General features: G+C 38.3%; 1 protein-coding gene across 8 annotated transcripts in view; it reads left to right on the top strand.

Moving 5' to 3' along the window:
* Positions 1 to 19,869, top strand: part of DIP2A (disco interacting protein 2 homolog A) — a 132,644-nt gene that overhangs the window by 67,926 nt on the left and 44,849 nt on the right. For 7 of the 8 annotated variants that reach the window (XR_005932733.1, XR_003924000.2, XR_005932732.1 and 4 more), the window contains exons 4-12: positions 118 to 237; positions 5,665 to 5,910; positions 12,897 to 13,025; positions 13,842 to 13,961; positions 15,903 to 16,100; positions 17,708 to 17,799; positions 18,038 to 18,148; positions 18,936 to 19,059; positions 19,332 to 19,441. Coding sequence is in view for 5 of the 8 variants with exons in the window: in XM_030018616.2 (XP_029874476.1) it covers positions 118 to 237; positions 5,665 to 5,910; positions 12,897 to 13,025; positions 13,842 to 13,961; positions 15,903 to 16,100; positions 17,708 to 17,799; positions 18,038 to 18,148; positions 18,936 to 19,059; positions 19,332 to 19,441 (1,250 nt within the window). In the remaining 3 variants the exon portion in view is untranslated. The remainder of the gene's footprint in view (positions 1 to 117; positions 238 to 5,664; positions 5,911 to 12,896; positions 13,026 to 13,841; positions 13,962 to 15,902; positions 16,101 to 17,707; positions 17,800 to 18,037; positions 18,149 to 18,935; positions 19,060 to 19,331; positions 19,442 to 19,869) is intronic. The other variant, XM_030018617.2, reaches the window with a different exon arrangement.

Here is a 19,869-nt window from a genome sequence, read left to right as displayed (position 1 = left end):
GTGATTCAGCCTTTGGATTTGAGTTGTAAAAGATGATGTTGATGCTTTCTGTGTTTTTAGAAAGAAAGCATGATAAAACTTAATCTCTTAACCTTTTTTTCTTTGTTTTGTATGTAGATGTCCACACTGAAGCAGTACAAGCAGCACTCGCAAAATACAAAGAGAGAAAAATGCCCATGCCTTCAAAAAGACGCTCTGTTCTTGTGCACTCTTCAGTAGAAACATACACACCTCCAGGTATCTATTGAGTTAACATGTGTAAATCTTGCCAGGTGAACATGATAGCAAAGTATAAAGAGCAAATGCTTTGTTCTGCTAGTTGTACGTATGTTGCAATAAATTTCTATATTGATGGCTGTATTTCCTGATAAACAGGTGTTGGTTGGATTTGGGTTTTGATGTCTTTCCTCAAGATTTTTAGTGTCTCATCTAGAGATACTGTAGCTGCTGAAGTACACTTAAGAGCAATAATAGAGTGAGCAGTTGCACTTTATGCATTAAGTATGTTGTCCTACATAATGTCTCACTTGGAAGAAGATAATCTTGGCAAGCATGTCAGAACTGTAAATAACCTTATTTCACATTGCATAAGATTCTTTTTTTAAGAGTTGCAGAAAATGCCAAAGCATTAAGGTGCTGCATTAGCTTGCAGAACACTCATCAGATAGTTTCAACTGTGAGCTATTTAAAACATTCAGAAAATCATATGCTATAATTGTTCAGATTGTTTAGGTCAGAATGTTTTCTTTAATTTATTTTTTTTTAGGGGGAAAAAAGTAATCTTCCTGTTGTCTCACAATGAATTCCCTAGAGGTTAAGAAAATCTTTCTCCAGATAACATGTTGTGCTAGCAAGCCAAGTGTTTCGGGGCCAGTGTCTTGTATACAAAGAAGAGGAATTTCCTAAGCTCTTAATTTTTGAATGACGTCCACTTGTCTTTTCTAATGTGGCCTCAGAGTAGAAGCACACTGACCTCTAGTGCCCTTCTCTATCGATTCTATTTTTTATCCCCTTCTGTAAAAGAGCAGGTCTGTTGTGCTGTTTCTCTTGCTTCCTGGACTATATTTCTCCTTTCTGTTCTTCCCATTGTTTTTGTGGGTTCTCTGGTTATTTCATTAGTTAATAAATAATAAGCTTCTTCTGTAGTCTTATATATGGTCTTTCTTCACCCTTGTGTTTTTGCCTATAGGATATGTTTAGGTATCATGCATTTTGATTAGCTTATTCCTCTAGTACTCAGATACTCAGAAGCCCATGAGGGCAGCTATTGCAGCAGGGTGGTTATCATGCTCTTGAGTTTTCTTGCATACATGTTGGTTTTGTATGTGAAAGTTGTGAAATTTCATAAAATGAAGTCCTGGAGAAAATTAATGTATAGTGACCATCTGTATGCTGAGGCTTTGGGAGAGGGGCCCTGAAATTTCAAATTTCTGCTTGTAGCTCTTCAAAGCAATATTCCTTCTCACTCTCCAAAATAAACTCTGATAGAACAGTCAGCAGTGCATTTCACATAGCATCACTCTGTCCTTTTCTCTCATTCCCCTAGTGTGACAAATCATAATGTGCTTGGCGTGAGGTATATCATGACAAGAAAAGAACATGCCACTGTTCTGCCTAAGATTTGGTGTACAGAAAATAGCTGGCATCCAGAAGCTGTGCTGAGAGCAGAGGACAGCTAGGCTTTCCTGTCTCCCTTAGCATTTAAAACTAGATGGAATCTCCTTGCAGTTTTTTTGAGACAACCAAAATATCATTCTCTTTTGAATACCTTCGGGACGGATTTGAAGCAGTGTCCCTGCAGTGACTGCTGCGTCCACTCTGCCTGAGGTCAGGGCTCTGCATGGTGCTGTGAAGGAACAAAGTCTTGGGGATGTTGAAAGACTCTATTAAAAAAAAAAGGGGAAATGCTGTGGGTAAAATGTTACGTTAGGTGATAAAAACTGGTCTGCACACCTTCACAGGAGCGCAGAGAGTGGCAGGTGGGGGAGCCCAAGTAATACCCTGCCCCAGCCACTCCCAGGCCTGTCCCAGGAGCCATCAGCCTGTCACAGACCCATTTCCACAAGCCCAGAGGAGCATGGGGAAGAATGGCAGGCAGGAACCCAAGTTAAGGACTCAGAAGAAGGATCACCCTGTCCAGGCCCCTCCCAGGGCTGTCCCTGGAGAGCCTCAGCCCTCCTGTCCAGGCATGAAAGCTATCAAGACCAGTCAACACTAGAGCACCTTCTGGATGGAGGGGGGATGCCATGGAGGGCTCTGGGACACATTATGGGATGCAGGGCAAAGGTATTTGGGGACTGCATGAGGCTTGTTCTGGGATGTTTAGGTGAGGAACCACAGATGGGGAAGGGGGTAGATTTAGGTGATTTGGGGAGGAACAAGTGTGGGGAAAATAGCGGGGTAAGGGGCTAAAAAGGGCTCGTCATGTATAGATGGTACACTTGCCTGGCCATGCCCTGCACCTGACCCTGCAGTCTGTCCTCTCCTCCTGTTATACTCCATTTCTGACACCTCTCCTGGGTGAGGGACTCATATTCTGTGTGCGTGGAGTGGCTCAGTCAGTCTATATAAGCAAATGGAGGAGGACTGCAGCCTCTGGCTCTTATGTCCAGGTGTCAGAGACTGGGATCTGGCGACAGCTACTCAGCAGAGCCAAGGGTCTGAGCCCAGCTGCTGGAGGGATCCACATCGTATGTGTGTGTATATGTATGACCTCCATCCTCCCCAGCCAGAGAGGGGAGCAGGATGAGGCCATGGGGTCTACCTGTGTTTGTGTGAGTGGTTTTGTGTGTTTGTGCTGCTGGACAGTGTCATCTTCTAACGTGCCTGCCCAAGTGGTTAGCAGAAAAGACAAGTATACTCACGCTGGGATTTAGCAGGATCCAGAAGCACCGTAACTAATACGTTCTGAAAGAAGAGTTAAGTGTCTCCGGGATCTGTCATGCTGCTTCTAAGAGAAGGTGACTTGTTATGAGATAGCTTTATCTCTGTAAGAAAATGGGCCACTGGATGAATTCTGTATCATGGGACATCATGCCATTCAAAAATATTCTGAGGACTTGCTGCAGCTGTATCAATTCACAGAAATAATTGTCTTTTTATGGGCTTTATTTGCAAAGTTAGCTTAGCAAGAAAGATCTGAAATTGCGAAGAATCTGAGTAGTGCTGAAGCATCTAGTTTTGTTGTCTTAAGCCATTAAACCACTGCCTTAAAATCCTTGTGTTGGCAGAAGTTATTGCAATTAAAACCAGGCTTTCTTAATAGCCGAAATTTTGTTACAAACAGTTACCATCAGTCACCAGGAAGGAAGCATCGGATTCTGGTCACAACGTTAAGTTCAAAACCACCTCCAGACTGGCGGTAATAGAACTGCTTTCATCAGTCATCCTTCCAAAAATTTTAATGTACTTTTGTTTTCATTTCATCAAGTCTCTCATCCTTCCCATACGGATTTCACGTGATCAGAACTTGAGCTGTAGTCTTGGTGCAAGTTAGGTCCAAAGGGTGGTGGTTTCTGTGGCTGTCTTGGGTCAGCTCCCAGCCAGGAAGAGCTGCAAGCCAAGCACATAGCATTCTACTCACAGCACACCGAGAACCACTGATTAACTCTCGCAGCTGTGACAGAGCTAGTTACTGAAGTTACCTTGCTACTTTTCTGTTGTAATTATGTTTTGATTATTAGAATGTTTTTACTATGGATCCTTCATTTTTATACACAGTTAATATTTTACATTTAAAGTGGGGGGTTTTTTTCCCCCCTTCCTTATGTAAGACATCTGAAAGCTTAGACATTTTAGAGAGACTTCATTAAACGTGTATCGGGATAAGGAGATACTATCAGAGTATATATTCTTTGAGAAACCTAGGGTTTTTCTAGTTTTATTTCTCGCTCTGAAGTGATAATAGATTGCAAATGTGGTCTTTTTTTTTTTTGGAAACCTGACTGTTTGTAATCCTGTCTTGTTCCATATTCCTGGAGTTGTTTATTTTTGCTTTCTGCCTAAAAGAAAGGGAAGGTTGCAAGCACTTAGGGTCAGGTTTGGCTCCTATCCAGGAGCAGATGGAGTCAGCTGCCAAAAACTACAACCGTGGCAGTAGACCAGAAATATCAAACGAGGCACAAACCCAGGAATGGTGATGCACCACAGCTGTATCTTCTCAAAGATCAATTGTTTGTGTATTTTAATTCAAAATTGTCATGTTGGACTAGGGATGGTCAAGTAATGAGATTTGCGATTTTAACTGAAAATGCCATCGATTTTAACAGGCTTCTTATGAAATGATTTCTGATTTTTGTGATTTTAGACTGTTAAAGAGCAGTTATTCTGAAGCTATTGGAAATGCACGTATTCTTGAAAAGCCAAACATTAAACAGCTAGTAACTGAAATTTGTTGCCAAAGATGAGGAAAAGATTTTTATGTGGCTTCAACAAAATTTATATGGAATTGTATATAGCTGAACAGTTACACATTCAGAGGTTTAAAAAAAAAAAAAACAAAAGCCAAAATTAAGTTACAGAATTTCTGAGGTAACCCACCTCACCATCACCCAGGATTTCCATGTCTGGAAAGGACTCTATAGTGTAGTAATGGACACTCTTATCTTTTTCAGAAGCTGTTTTTCAGCTCCTGCTGACTTCTTAATTGGTCTGGCCATTATGTGTGACTTAAAACTGCTCTTCACAAAGTGACTTGATGTGAACTTTATCGGTATATGAGCAATGCATTGTTTTAGGAGCTTTCCTTTAGTTACTTTGGGGTGCATACAAAGGACCAAGTTCTTAAAGTACAGCAGTGTCTTTAGGAAGGCAAGATTCTTTTTCTGGGACAAAAGTTTCTATTTTTCACTCAAAATCAACAGAGATGTATTTTCTTGATATTTAGAAAGACCTTTTTATTTGTTATTGAATGGATAATAAATGTGGAACGATTGAGTGCCAAAGGGAAACTTCTGGAAAATTGTAAATAACTGGTAATTAAAATAGGAGCCCTTTATCAAACTTCTAACAGCAACAAATATACATCTAGAATGAAAAGATGCTTTACTAAGCATTTCTATGTAGTGCTTGTTACTATCAATTTATGTGGTTAAAATACATGCTGTTAAATTCCTTCTAATTATTCTTAGATTAATGAAATTACTCTTTCATTGAACTTTATAGCACTGTGCTTTCTTTAGTAATTAGTTCTCAAAAAAATTGTCAAAAGAATCGAAAAATGAAGAATTTCCCCCCGAAAAATAAAAAGAAAATACCCAACAAAAAATGTAGTGGAATTTATTCAGGTGGGATGAGAACTGATTTACCTGTTCAGAACAGAAATATTCTTTCAGTGGAATAGTTATGGTATGCTCACTAAGAATCATTAGTGAATGTACTAGGAACCTTAGGTAGAAGCCTTTTTTGAGTCTTACGTTGTTCCAAATACAGAAGGTAAATGAAACTTTGCTTCAAGTGTGTTGTAGCTATAATGTGTAGAAGTTGTTGCATTAATGTAAAAAATGGCAATGAGCAGAACCTGTGCATGTGAATATACCATTTGCTTAATACATGTATCTCATGTAGCACATGAGAACGCTACGTGAAGAACATGGAAAAACTTCATGTTCCCGTCTATTGGGTCATTCCCACATTACATGCCTGTCATCGTTATTTTAATCACAGACACATCGTCAGCATCAGAAGATGAGGGCTCGTTACGTCGGCAAGGGCGGATCACCTCCACTCCGTTCCAGAGCCATTCCAACGTAGAGCCCTGGCTTAACCGGGTTATTCAGGGCTCCTCCACCTCATCCTCTGCATCCTCCACCTCATCTCATCCAGGAGGGAAACCTGCTGCTGCTTCCAATACTGCTACTGCCACCGCTGCTGCCACTGTGCTTGCAGATCTCATGGCACACACCCAGCTAGGTCAGTAAAGAACTGCCTGTGTGGTTGGAATAAAATCAAATTAAAAATCCCAAAGCAGGGCTAAACACAAAAGTCTTCACCAGAAGATATCTGTAAATAGCCTTAAAATGTACAATCTGCAGACCAGGTATGTATGATATATATGTATTTAATGGAAACCAAACCAGTTGTTCATGAGATCTGAACATGCATTCTTCTTGGTAAAATCCTTGATTTATCAAGAAACTAAGGTTCAATTTTACTGGATTCAAAAGCAGAATTTCATATTTTTGATGCATGCTTTCTGATCTGCATGTATTTACCCTAGACAATATCAAGTTATGGATTTCAAAGGTGACTCAATTGGTAAACACCCAAAAGACTAGAAAAACATCCAGAATCTTTGGAAAGTTATGAAACCAGGGATACTGACAAAGCTAGATTTCAAGCTCAAATGTGATTTTTTTTCCCATTAATTAAAAGTTAAGTCATGAATAGTCTTTTATTGTGAAACTAGAGTGAAAATGTAGAAGTCCTGGAAAGCCAAAATGTAAATGTGAGTTTTGTCTCAATCTCTGTAATGCTGAAGGTCCAGAATTTCAGGTTATTTCTAGTGTCCTAAAATGCAGAGCACTAGTCTTGTGCTTTTGGAAGATTTGGTAGGGAGGGAGAAAGGTAGTCTCTTCCACCAAGGAAATATTACAATGTTTTTGTACACTGTAGTGGAGATTGGTAGTGGATTTATGTGTGTGCAACAGAACTGCACTAATGTTAAAACGATGGGAAGGGACCTACAGTAGAAAAAATAACTTTGTATCTCAAATAAATTTTTTGCCCAAAGTCATTTAGGAAAATGAAATGAAGATTGATGTTTGTATTTCACCTATGGGCTACAGCATGAAGTTCTTGTGCTTCTAGTAATATGTAATAGGCATCATGTATATTGTTCCTGGACATTTCAGGTTTTGGCAGTTTTAGTGCTCTACTTACCTGATTTTTTGTTTATCTGTGACTGTATGCCTACATACACTATTACAGACAGTTTTTTATATTTTGTTACAGAGAACAGGATAGGTCTGATGAGGAAAACACATTGAAATGCTTTAGATTTAAAATGAGTATACAGGCTTCTGTATACTTAGTAACATCAATTAACGTGATAATTTAAGGCACAAATATATTTTGCAAATACCTGTTCATATAGCTGGTCTAGCTGTTAGGTTCAAATTTTATTGAAAGCCCAATCATATATCCTTTAGACTTCTGTGTTAGATGATACAAACGGTTCACAGTTCTCTTAGGCGTGAGGCAGCTATTCACAAGAGGGCTGATTCTCTGTTCTTTGCTGGTTTGCCCTCTTGAGTTCCTTCTGCCTTATACTAAGTTTGGGGCATCAGCCTTAGTTTATAGTAGCAATGGGCTTCAAACCACAACCAATGCTTGTAGTCTGTGACGGGAGTTTTACTTCTTCAGATTCCTAAAGCACATTATGAAACAGGGAAAGGAGTATGAACAAGCTAGAGGCTGTCCAAAAGAGAATCTTCTAGATCTTCTATGTGGCTTAGGTGCTGACACAAACAGGGATTGACTCATTTTGCCGTGACTGATGTCCCAGTTTTCACAGTGCAGGCAGTTTTCTGCAAGTGGAGCTGAGATGGATGAGTGGAGCTTCCTTTGTGTTCTGGAAGACTCTTCAGATGTTAGAGAGTCTGGGAAGGGTTATCTGTCTTTCCTACTGGCTTTTGCTCCCTCCTGTTTTGTATGGCAATCTCTTTATTGTGGAAGCTAAGCATGAAGAGTTCTGATATCTAAGCTTTTACAAGGCAAAATGTTTTCCCAAGCCCGCTTAGTGCTGTTGCCTTAGAAAGCTCCTGCATGCTGAAATGTTGGGTCTTGTTTTGTGTCTTACAAAGTTATGGGCAGCATTTGGCTTTGCTCATTTTTCTGCACTTCATCAGTACTTCATCAATAAATATAGTTAGAAAGATTTGCCTCTTCAGTTAACTTTTGTGGCTTCATTGCTAGTGAAATTTTTCCTGTTTGTACAACACATACCCATCTTATTGCCTTTAAAGAAATCTGAATTTTCATCTTCCCTTTTCCAAGCTTATTTATAATAAGAAATTTGCAAATTTTTTTATTTTTTTTATTTTACTCAGTGGATGTAAGTAAGATGGAATATGCCTGCACCTTGCTTTGAGGGCATTCTGGATTTCACATTATGGATTTATAGGAATCATGTTTTAACTCCTTAAAATTAACAGATAAACTTGGGTTAGCCATAATTGTAAGTGTGATTGAAATTCTTAATATAGCTGTAGAAACTTGCAAGATATGCAAAATGTAACACAGCATCCTGTTATGTCTAATATTTCAGGCTATATAAATACATACCAAATGCCACAACTAGCTTCTTAAGACCTATCCATCAGGGTTATTTAATCATCAAAATTGTATGCAAAATCAAGGCCTCATTAACAGTTCAAAGTCCACCATTTAAGCAGCTAAATGTCAGACTGCATGCAGTGGAGTAGTTTGAAATTTCATTAATGGGAAATAAATATGCAATTATAGTATCTATCAGGGAGGAGGCTCAGGGATCGTTAAGAGCTGATCTACTAAAAATATTTAGAAAGGTAAAATTTCCGGTGCCTTTGACAAAAAGTGAAATGTCCTTTTGCATAAGAATAATCTTCCTCATTTCTGAAATGTTTGCCATATTCCATCAGTTTTCATTTCTAGCTTGGTAACATTCATGCATGTCCAATAACAAATAAATTGTGACATTTTTTCATGTTTGTCTATAGTTTTCCTTAGTGACAGGAATATGAAAACTTACTCAGTTCTCACATTGCAAAATTCTTTGATTATCAATAAATACTAGTATACTTTCAAAAAGGTCCCCTTTGATTTGTTCTAGAGCATAAAAGAAGAGTTTATTTATTTTCTCAGTTGATGTGCTGACATCAGCAATATAAAAGGCATCTTATACATTTTAAATACTATGCCTTACCAAAATATTCTGTATTTTGACTATGTACTGAATAACTAGTCACAATTTTGATATGTTAGAGAATTTAAATTTAGCAGCTTGTTCCCTTGCAGCTCATCTTCCCCAGCTTGCATTTTAATGGTGAGATCCTACTACATTCCCAAGCAATAGAATGCAGTGTTGAAAGTGCAAGGTTACAGTATTTAATAAAGTCAGATAAGAATATGTGTTATTTTTAAGCTGTTTGTCTTTCACCTGTAAAAGCAAGGACAACATCTACATGTTGTTTGGGGGGCTCTTTTTCCTTTTAATGTAATACTTTCTTTAAAATGAATAAGGCTAGCAGTGTGTCTAGATTTTTTTCAAGGTTACCATCTCAGCTGTGGAGTATTTCCCAACTTAGCTCTTGTTAGAGTAACTGGAAAAATTTATTATGATATTTGACCCACTATTTATTGAAAGACTTAAAAGTACAATTCCTTTTCTTAAGGGGAAGCAGGGTTGTAAGAGTAGTAAGATAGGTGGTTTGAACTGCTGTGGCTCTGTAAGCAGTTTTACAGGAGTTGTAAGAGTGAAGTGTGTTAGAAACAGTTTCAAAGAGTTTATTGAAGAAGAAATGCAAGAATGAAGTAGTGGCTTGTGGATCCTATTCTGTGTTCTGACTGGGTTGGTGCACTCTCACCCCTCCCAGTTGTTCCAATACAATTTAATATACATATTTTAAATGTCCATTTTGGTTGAGTGGTTTCCGAGAGACAAAACAATCATATACAGGCATCTCTAGGTCTAACCCAACTTCCTGCTAGGTAAAGTGTTTGAATCTTCACCCTGAGATACCTCCTTAGAGACTACTTTCTCTCTGATGCCTAGCTTTTAATTTTCTGGATTGTATCCCATATGTTCTTTCTTGGGCCACTGCTCTCTTTTGTATTTATCTCTTGTTTTCTAATCAATAATGGAAAGATACTTCAGTCTAAATCCAATTAACTTTTTTCCTGAAGTCACAAGTCTGTTCAGACTTTTTTTTGACTACTCTTCACTTCTCTTCATCTGCTTTGCCACAGTATCTCTAGATGATACAGACTAATTTCATGGATTCTCATGGGCATGTATTAATAAAATGCCTAAATAATTAATGAAGCTAATGTGATTTTTATCTGAGCATAAAACCTGAAAACTGAACTTACTCTTTCTACATGCATAGAAAGAATTTTGCCTTCTGAAGGCAGAAATGGGAGGGAGAGTCAGTTCTCTGCTGCATGTAAGATGAAATAGCTGTGGACAGCAGAGAAGTTGTTCATCAGGACCCCTGCCGTTTCCCTTCTATGGCGAGGGACGTTGATTTGTGTGAAATTTGGCTGTGAGATGCTCATAAGATATGCGAATGCTATAGATTAACACCTCCATATATAGCTATTTTTTTGTGCTTCTTTTCAGTTGGGAATGATTGTTAATGGGTTTTTGGTTTCTCTTCTGAGCATTCTCATTTTTTGTGTGATTTCTTTGAGCAGTTCCCAAGTACACAGCTCTTCTGTAAATGTTCCTAAATAGCTTCTTCCATATGTTATTTTCTGAGCATCTAATTGCAGAACTTTTGTATTTCAAATATCCACCTCATGCATGTGGGCGTGAGATTGCTTTTTCCCAACAGGAATATGCATGGTAAAACCTGCATCCGTTCAGCATATTTCAACTTCTGTACTTTATGCATGGCTTCTAACCCATACGTGCACCAAGTCTCATAGTGCATGTCAGTCTCTCTTGTCCTCTCTCTTGATTGTTGTATTTGTACCTATGTGTATATCACTTCAAATGTATATTTTGAGTCACCTTAATGTTTAGTGGTGACAACTTCATCTATAGGAATGCCATTTTGGGGCCTTCCACTGATGAAGCCACACTGCAGATAAATCCTTAATTGTAGTTCTGGCTGCTGTATTCAAGGAGTGGAAGCCTTAGACAGTGATAATCACTGCAGGGTCTGTAAGTTGAGAAGTATGGCCTTGTGGGCAGTATGGCAACCAGGTACATTTGACTCTATGTCCTTTCCTGTGATTAATTTGTATGCTGCATGAAGTCCGTGTTTTGGGACTTCGGTAAAGCAAATGGAAAAAAACAACCAAAAAGCAACTCAAAAAGTATATGGAACTCAGCGAAAGTGTTTCAATTTACTCTAAATACATGGGCTTTCTATACACCCTGTAAAGTAGTTACAGGGATTAGTTTGACACATAGTTGTCATCCTTTCTTGTTACTGGTTCTAACTCAGGCATTTGTCAGAGACATTAAGTGGTACTTTGTTCTTATACCTTACCCACATGAAAGGAATTTGCTTAGTACTGAGCAAGACAGGTCTCTGCAATACAAATATTGTCATTACAGTGATAACTATTGGAAAATACAGGATTGGATTTAATTTTTTCTTCTGGTGATCCCTCTAAAACTGTTTAGAACTATACTGGTGGCTTGTATGCCAGCTCTGGAAATCTGTGAACAGAACTATGAGCACTTGTTATCTTAGTGCTAATTGCTTCCTCAAAATGGGTGGAGTAGTATATGTATTTCACAGCACTGCCTAGATCTCCCTATGCTTTGAGTTCTTTCTACAGGATTTGTGACATGCTGTGGTCCTTCAAGGGGTATCACTGCAGAGCTGCGTGACCCCAAGCAGTTCCTCCAGCACAGTGCAGCAGCATATTCTTAAGCTCTTTTCTGTTGCACTCCTATTTTTACTCATTAGGATTTTGAGTATTTCAGGCCTCCAATTCTTGCTTTTCCTTATTTGAACACTTCTGCCAGATACTGCCATTTTCTAACCCGTGTCTCCATTCAAAACCATTCCATAATCTAGGTCACAATTTTGGAATGACAATATTCCCTAAGCATTGTTCTACAGCACAGAAATGTCACGCAGTTCCAAGCAACGCAGGCTTTTGCCTCGAGGTTGTTACAAGGTGGTTCTCAAGTCCCTGTGAGTATGTGAGGATTTGAAAATGCCCTGCTTTCTCTATGTAAATATACATTATAAAAAATTCAAGTATTTATTACTTGTAGCGCACACCATTAAAATGAAACAGCGTGTCGTGTCTGGCCACAAATGACCACCTCATGCCTCAGAAAACCCTGTGCTAAATATATTTGTTGTGAGCGCTGTGTGTCTATAATGTTGACATATATGCCACAGGCTTTATTGAGTGTTTACAGGCGTTCCAGCTGTTCTCATTGATTGATGCTCCAGTGAAGACTATGTGTCTGTACCACAACATAAACAGGAAGCTTTTACCTACAGTATCTTTGTGAGACACTTAAAAACAGGTGATAAGAAAAGCTGCTAAAGGAAAACCATGACTGGTCTTACAAAGTGCAGGTGATGTTTTTTTAAGTCAGCAGTTACTTTCCTCTGAGGGAGTCTCTCATCTCTCTGTGTCCATCCTCAAGATGTGTTCAGACCTAAGTGCGCTATCTTTGCCACCTTAAATCTTAAGCTGTGTTTCTCAGCAAAAGTCTTCCTCTTATAGCTTGCAGAATGTAGATAAGTGCTTCATGTTATCGTGGAGAAAAAGTTCCCTTCTTTTAAACCTTATACTTTTGTCCCTTTCTCTTCCTATGGGACTTAAGCTAGTCATTCCAGTTTTGTGGTGAGACTTTGGATGCCTGTATTTCTTCTGAGAGATGTGAGACAGGCTTTCTTTGTAGACTTGTGCTGTTTACTCATAATGAATCTCCTTGCTTTCAGCTTGAAGTGATGGAGTGACCCACCGCTCACCTTATTTGTCAGAATTTGTTTGGATCCTTTTGAAAGTTGGAATACCTCCTCTCCACCCTGGAGAGACAGAGTGGTTCCTTTCAGGATTCCCCCTGTACCTAGACGATTTTGGTTACAGTTTGATTAGAGAAATCAGAGTGTTGTTAAAAACACATGAGAAAACAGCAAGAATGCTGTAAGAAGCAACTTTGGATATATTGATTCTTAAGATGACTGATGAGCTCCCGTGCCTATCTTCCATTTCTACAGATAACCACTCTGCACCCCCAGATGTAACCACTGGCCTGGTGGAACATTTACATCATGAGCGTCCACAAGTGGCATCAGTACGAGGAGTTCCCAGAGGCTACCACAGCAGCATTTTGGAAACTGCAGATGGTGATTGTATTACAAACCTCCTACCTTTCAATGTGTGCCCCTTTTTCTGAATAAGCAAATGCAAAACAGAGCTTGACACCCATCATGTGGTATGTGCCTGCCCCCTCCAAAGCTTTGCTGTAGTATGGTGTATTTGTCAGTCGTCTACAGGATGGGAAAATGTACTGCATTTCCTGTGTTGTGCTGCTAGGAGCCATGTCCCCATTTCTCTATATTTCTATAGTAAAAGGCAATGTAAGCCCATTAGTCTCACATTCTAATTTTATATTGCCTCAGAGCCTTGAATTTCAATAAATGTAAATAAACATACACATTTATATTTAATTTAAAATAAATATATCACGTACACAAATGAAAATCAGCATTTGACATGGTTTTGCGTTGTGATTATTTTTTGCTAGCCGTGTAAAATATTGAAAGATTCACTTATTTTTTCCAAGCATTCTCACACTTTCAGAACTGAGTGAATGTTAAGATGTAGCAAATACCTAGAATCTTGAAGAAAAGAAAATTCTTCAGGTTTGTATTGGAATCTCATGAAGGAGTCAGCAGTTTGAAAAGCTAAATTAAAGTGTGAAAAATTATATGCATCAGCCAGGTAGCTAGGGTGCAGCATTGTTTTAAAACAAATAAATCCATGGTTGAAACTGTTACTGATTAAAGCTATTTTTTCCCAAACAAGCTGTTCATCTTGAATGACTCTTCCATCTGAAAGCTGCGCTGAGCTTAGCGTGATGTTGTCAGCAATGTGGCAGCATGTGTTTTAACATATGTTTATTAATATATGGTAAGTAATAAATCTTTTCTGTTTGGCAGGTGTCCCAGTGAATAGCAGAGTGTCCTCTAAAATCCAGCAACTTCTAAATACCTTGAAAAGGCCAAAGCGCCCACCCTTGAAAGAGTTTTTTGTTGATGATTTTGAAGAACTGCTAGAAGGTTAATTTTCTTTCAAATACATTTTTAACTCTTCGTGTAAGCGGTTCATGAAAGAACTAATACGTCTTAGCAAGTGTTTTCTTTTTCTCTTCCCAATAGGAAACAAATTATGGTAGAGTTGTTTCATTGGAGAGAGAAAGGTCATACACTATCACAAGCGAAACGTAATCTTCAACTCAACCCTTCAATTCAGTGTACTTGTTCTCCCTTCCTCCCTCCCTTTGGAAACTTCTGATTCAGCCCAATTTGGACCAGTGGGATGAGCTAGTGAATACTAAAGACAGTGATTTACAGATACGTAGAGAAATTCTGTTCACATCTTTGTCAAGAAATTAATTGGTGCATCCAAAAATTGTCATGTTTGGTGATGGTCCCACTGTCACTTTTTGCCTCAGAGATTCTAAACTCTGCTCCCTGGTAATCATCAAATTTATAGAAGGTACTCTTTGGAGTAAGTCAGGGCATAGCCTAAGTGTAACTGATGGTGCAGGGGACCTCTGGAAGCCTCTGACCAACCTCCTGTTCAAAGCAGGTCTGACTAGATCAGGCTGCTCAGGGCTGTGCCCAGTCCAGTTCTGAGCATCTCCAAACATGACGATTCCACAGCCTCTCTGGCCACTCACATTCAGCTGCTTGTCTACAAGCACATTCTGCTTTGTAGCTGGTCAGTGCCCAAATGTAGTTAGATTAAGCAAGTTGCTTGCTAGTAACTGGAATTTATTATTGTTTGCATCATGTTAATATCCTCTTCTTGAAATCCAGAAACTTTCATTATTTTAAAGGTTCAGAGGAATTAAACGCATTGAGTGCACCATGCAATATGTCTCGTCTGTGCAGTATGTGAAAGGATAGTGCTTCTACATGCTCTGCAGATACTGCTCAGCTGAAAAGCACTATTTTCTTCTCTGTATGCGTGTGTCCAGGCGGAAGGAGCAGCATCCCTAACAAATGTAGAAGTTGCTTAATAATACGTAGCTGCCTTTAAAACCAGCTGCATCAGCTAATTTTGGAGACTGATTTTTGTTCTGTTCTCTTAGTCTTAAAGATTAAATGAAAATTTTGTTCTCAATGTGACATTTTTGAGCAGCTGCTACTAAATTCCCTGTACTATTTGATTGATACTTTAAGATATGAAGTAATTGCGGTTTTAGTCTTTCATTGAAGATTTTTCAGGCAAACTTTTGTTGAGGTGCATGTATGTCATTGTGGAGAGCGGAGAACATCACTTTGAACTGTTAATTTTAGTTATTGCATAGATTGAGTGTTAGCTAAATCCAACTATGACTTTGTTTTGCTAACTAAGATCAAGATACTTCACCTTCTTGAGCAGCTTGGAGCAGGATTTTAACAGCAGGCTACTCGGAGAGCAAATGGCATACAAACCCTGCAGTGTTCCACAGTTGAGAGAGATGATCCGGAAATAAAAATATTCTCTGAGCGGTACTGTTTTAGTTGTTGGTAATCCACACCAGGAGCATTTCATCTGGCTTTTTTTTAATATATGTTGTTACGGAAGCATAGTGTCATTCTTCATCACCTGTTGAGAATCTGGTGCCGCAGAAATAAATGTCCAATTGTCACTGAAGCCATTCTCTCTGATAATGCTTCTTGACTTGGTGTAGGCTTTAATTTAAATAGATGTGCAGAACAAAGAGCAGAAAATATCATCTTTCCAAAGCAGAGAAGAAGAGCTAACTAGGGATTCAAATTCTGTTCCTGTGGCCAGGTCCTTTGAATAATGTGGAATCAGAACTCTAAAGTGATGGTAATTATTTTTTGTGAAGACAACAGATGATTAGCATAGCATCATCATAAAGCAGAGAAGTAATGATAGCTGTGAGGAAGAGGAAGGTGACAACAATTGGTAGAATAGTCTATGAAGTGTATCTTGCACTTTTTCTGAGGATTGACATTTGCCATTTTACTGTGCTCTGGTTTTAGTGCAACAGCCTGACCCAAATCAACCAAAGCCTGAAGGAAATCAAATGAATGTACTTAAAGGTGAACCCTTAGGGGTGGTAACCAACTGGCCACCTTCTCTGCTGGCTGCCCTGCAGTGCTGGGGAACTACCCAGCCAAAAGCCCCTTGTCTGACAGCATTGGACACGACTGGGAAAGCTATTTATACGCTTACCTATGGTAGGTATTGGAGATAACTGTAAGGAAGAATTAGGCATTCATTGTGGCATGAACAATGTGTTTTTCTTAAGAGGGCCTGACTGTGGTCATGACAGATACTTTGAGATTGCTGTTCAAATGCAAATTATGAATTCATTGTATATGAAAAACATTTTAAAGAAAGTTAATGAAGGGAAAATGTATATGGTATTGATTCTTTACAAGTAGCTATTTGTAAATTTCAAACAATTGTGGTTTTTTTTTTCCTTAAAAGAACACTAAAAATAGCCTGGTGTAAAATAGGAGGAAGAAACAGATGACTAATGATGCACTTGTCTTTTTCCCAGAGTAGATATTAAATTTTAGCATGTTCTTGCATATCCTTATAGAGAAGACTTGTACTTCAGGAGCATATTAAGGATGTTATTGTGGGAAGTGAAACTTGCCTGTATCAATGAACTAGAAGTATTATAGTAATTGCATTTTTTTTTAAGATAATTGTGTCCCTTGGGACAGCTAACTGCAGCATTTCATTGTATAGTTTGTTAGAATGTTAAAATTTCTTGTTTGCATTCTTACAGATGTAGTATGCTTACAGGAAATGTAACTGAGCAGCTGCATTAGTTTCATTAGTTTGCAGTGGAGTTTTGAGAATTGTTTAGAACATCACATTTAGTTTTGCATTTAAAAAAAAGGAAGGAAAATAAAACTAAAAAGAAGCCAAGCTCTAAATTATACTTGGACTCTCTGCCAACTGCACTGAATTTGATGTACTTGAGTCCTGTGTATCTTTTTTTCATATAACTGGAAATACACAGAAAAAAACTTATTGACTTGAAGAAGTTTGAGACTGACAAGAACAAAATAACTGATGGTTGCTACATGGTCTGAAGGGATTGAGTGCGGATGTCAGTCCATGATAAAGACCCTGCACTAGAAAGCTGAGTTCCCTATGTATGCTGTTTGCTATGGCATGCTTCTTTGAAGGGTTCTTGCTTTGATTTACCGTTTACAGTGGAAGGCTTTTGCTGTTGCTGAATTTTTTATAAAAAGTTTTTTTAGCAAAGCTCTTCTTTTTCTTTGGAGGCTAGAAATTAAAAATTTATTTTTATAGGGTCAAATAAGTAGTTATTGTATTTAATAGCTTGGAATAATTTTTTGTTCTGAATTATTGAGAGCTGTGTAGATCACTACTGAGCACTGAACTGGCATTTCACAGAGCTAGATACTGTGGCATTTATTCCTACCCTTTGTTTCTTAAATTTCAGCTAATTTTTTGTCCAGTTTAGGATTTTTTCTTTTATCCCAAGCAGTTTGCTTTCTCTGAGAGCCCTTAGGAAGGAGTCTTGTTAAGTACCTTTTGGAAATGCAGTTAGGTTGTATCAACCAGACTACGTGTGCATGTGTGTGCGCACACATGCACTGAAACGTTGGAAGAACTCAGTAGGTTTGTGAGGTGGGATTGCTTTCACAACAGTAATGTTCGCTTTTTCCCAATTACTTGCTCATGTGCCTGTTCTAATACAACTGAGTTGCCTAGTGTGCATATAAGGCACTGAGATTTACCAATTACATGTTAAAATTTTAGTCTTTATTTTTTAATTTCTGTATTGTCTTTTTTTCTGTAGGCAAGCTGTGGAGTCGAAGCTTGAAGTTAGCGTATACCCTGCTAAACAAGCTAACCACTAAGAGTGAACCACTGCTGAAGCCTGGAGACCGGGTAGGCTTCTGTTTGAAGTGGTCTTTATGGATAAAATAGAAAGCTTTAGCTAAAGAAAGCCTTGTAATACTGTGCCTTGTAATATATTATCACAACATTTAGTATTTCTGTTCCTAGTTTAAATATGAACCTGAACATTGTTGTGAAGATTTTTTTTCCACAAATTAAAAAGCAGCCCTCCCTGCCCCTGCAAACAACAACAAAAAACATTTCTTGTTATTTTAATGCATTTTTGTAGGTAGCTCTCGTATTTCCTAATAGTGATCCAGTTATGTTTATGGTGGCATTTTATGGATGTCTTCTGGCAGAACTTATTCCTGTCCCAATAGAAGTTCCACTAACAAGAAAGGTAGGCAAATACATTCAACTTTTTTATGGTTTCATAAATAAATAAAGTGTGAGGGTGTCTAAATCCGATAGTCCTTATATGGGACCCCTCAGAGTCTGCACTTTTGAAAGCAGTACGGTGCATCAGCTGAACTATTCATGGCATGTTATATACTTGGAAAATTTAATATTTAGTTAAGGAAGGGGGTAAATAGTATGAAGTTAGTAAGTTAACTATTTTAGGGTAAGTAACTGTAGAAATTATTTTAAATTAATTTTTGAATTAATTTTTGAAAAGATGCATGAAAGTATTTCTCAAAACATAACACAGAAATGCTGTCTTTTCAGCTCTCATGCTGAGTAATGAGAGCACAGGCAGGTAGAGACACCATCGTTACTAGAATTATCGGTATATTCCCGCACACACAGAGATCATTAGGGAAGAGCTGGAGAGCTATAGTCTCTGCTGTTCAAGACTTAGAAACAGCATCAAACCAGCTCTCTGTTTTACCAGAACTTATAAACAACACTGTTGGGTTGGAGCAGTATGCGCAACCATTGCTTTTGACGCTACTTTGCTACCATTGCTTACCAGATCTGCCAAATCTAACTTAGTTGGCACTAAGCAAAACTAAGCCTTTTGAGTGTAGACTTCAGTCTTTTGTCTTCCATAAAAGGTCTTCTGGGCTTGAAGTTTCTTTTTTCTGTGATATAAATTGGCTTAATATTTTCTAAACATTGAAAAGTTACAGTGAACTGTACAAAAGCTTCATTATTTGTAAGTTTGCTATAACGTGGTTTCTCTGTAGGATGCTGGCAGCCAGCAGATTGGATTTCTTTTGGGCAGCTGTGGAGTAACACTAGCTTTAACCACTGATGCCTGTCAAAAAGGCCTTCCTAAAGCTCAGACTGGCGAGGTGGTTACATTCAAAGGTATGTTTTTAAGCTACTCAATTTTCTTTATAGCATAAATGGCAGGTATATCCATTGTTGCTATTAAACAACAATCTTTGAGTTTGCTTGCATGCTTCTAGCTTACATATAAAGAACTGCCTTCATTGTCAAGACAGTACTCAGTGCTGCTTCTTCCAGTCAGGGGGGTGATGCTGCAGCTTTTGCTTGCCTCCTGTTGTTATCTCTGAATACTGGGAAAAAAACCTGATTTTTGGAACTGTAATGACAGTAACTTTTCTGTTTCTTTGAAGGCTGGCCTCGTCTCATTTGGTTTGTGATTGATGGGAAGCATCTGGCAAAACCAACTAAGGACTGGCATCCACAAGTACGGGATGCCAGTGCTGAGATTGCTTATATTGAGGTGATCCAGTATAATATGCCTAACTTATAGTTACTCTATTGTAGTTTATGTCACAGCGTGTTTTCTTCCTTTAATCTCTTGATGCAATAAAAGAGATGAGACTTAATATTTTTAACTGTGGAACGAGAATGTTTTCCTCAAGGTTGCCAGGTGAACTGTCATTTGAGTGGTTGTGTTGAATCAGATTGAAGATTGGGGTAAATTGGCATTCTTGGATCCCTGGAACAATTTGTTTAATTGGGATAGAGAAACAGTCAGATTTCCTATGATAATAGTGTATTCTCTGAACATAAATGTATCTTTTACACTAGCTTTTTGATTTTTTTTTAAAAAGCTCACTTCATTTTTATAATAAAATATCCTTTCAGTTCACTACTGTAAATTTCTAGATTTTGTTGTTAAGCTAATGCTTGTGTCAACTTTCTTTT

The sequence above is a fragment of the Aquila chrysaetos genome, chromosome 6 (genome assembly GCF_900496995.4).
Source record: "Aquila chrysaetos chrysaetos chromosome 6, bAquChr1.4, whole genome shotgun sequence".
Taxonomy (NCBI): Eukaryota; Metazoa; Chordata; class Aves; order Accipitriformes; family Accipitridae; genus Aquila; species Aquila chrysaetos.
The sequence above is the reverse complement of the archived record's forward strand: the minus strand, read 5'-3'. Positions and strand labels throughout refer to the sequence as shown.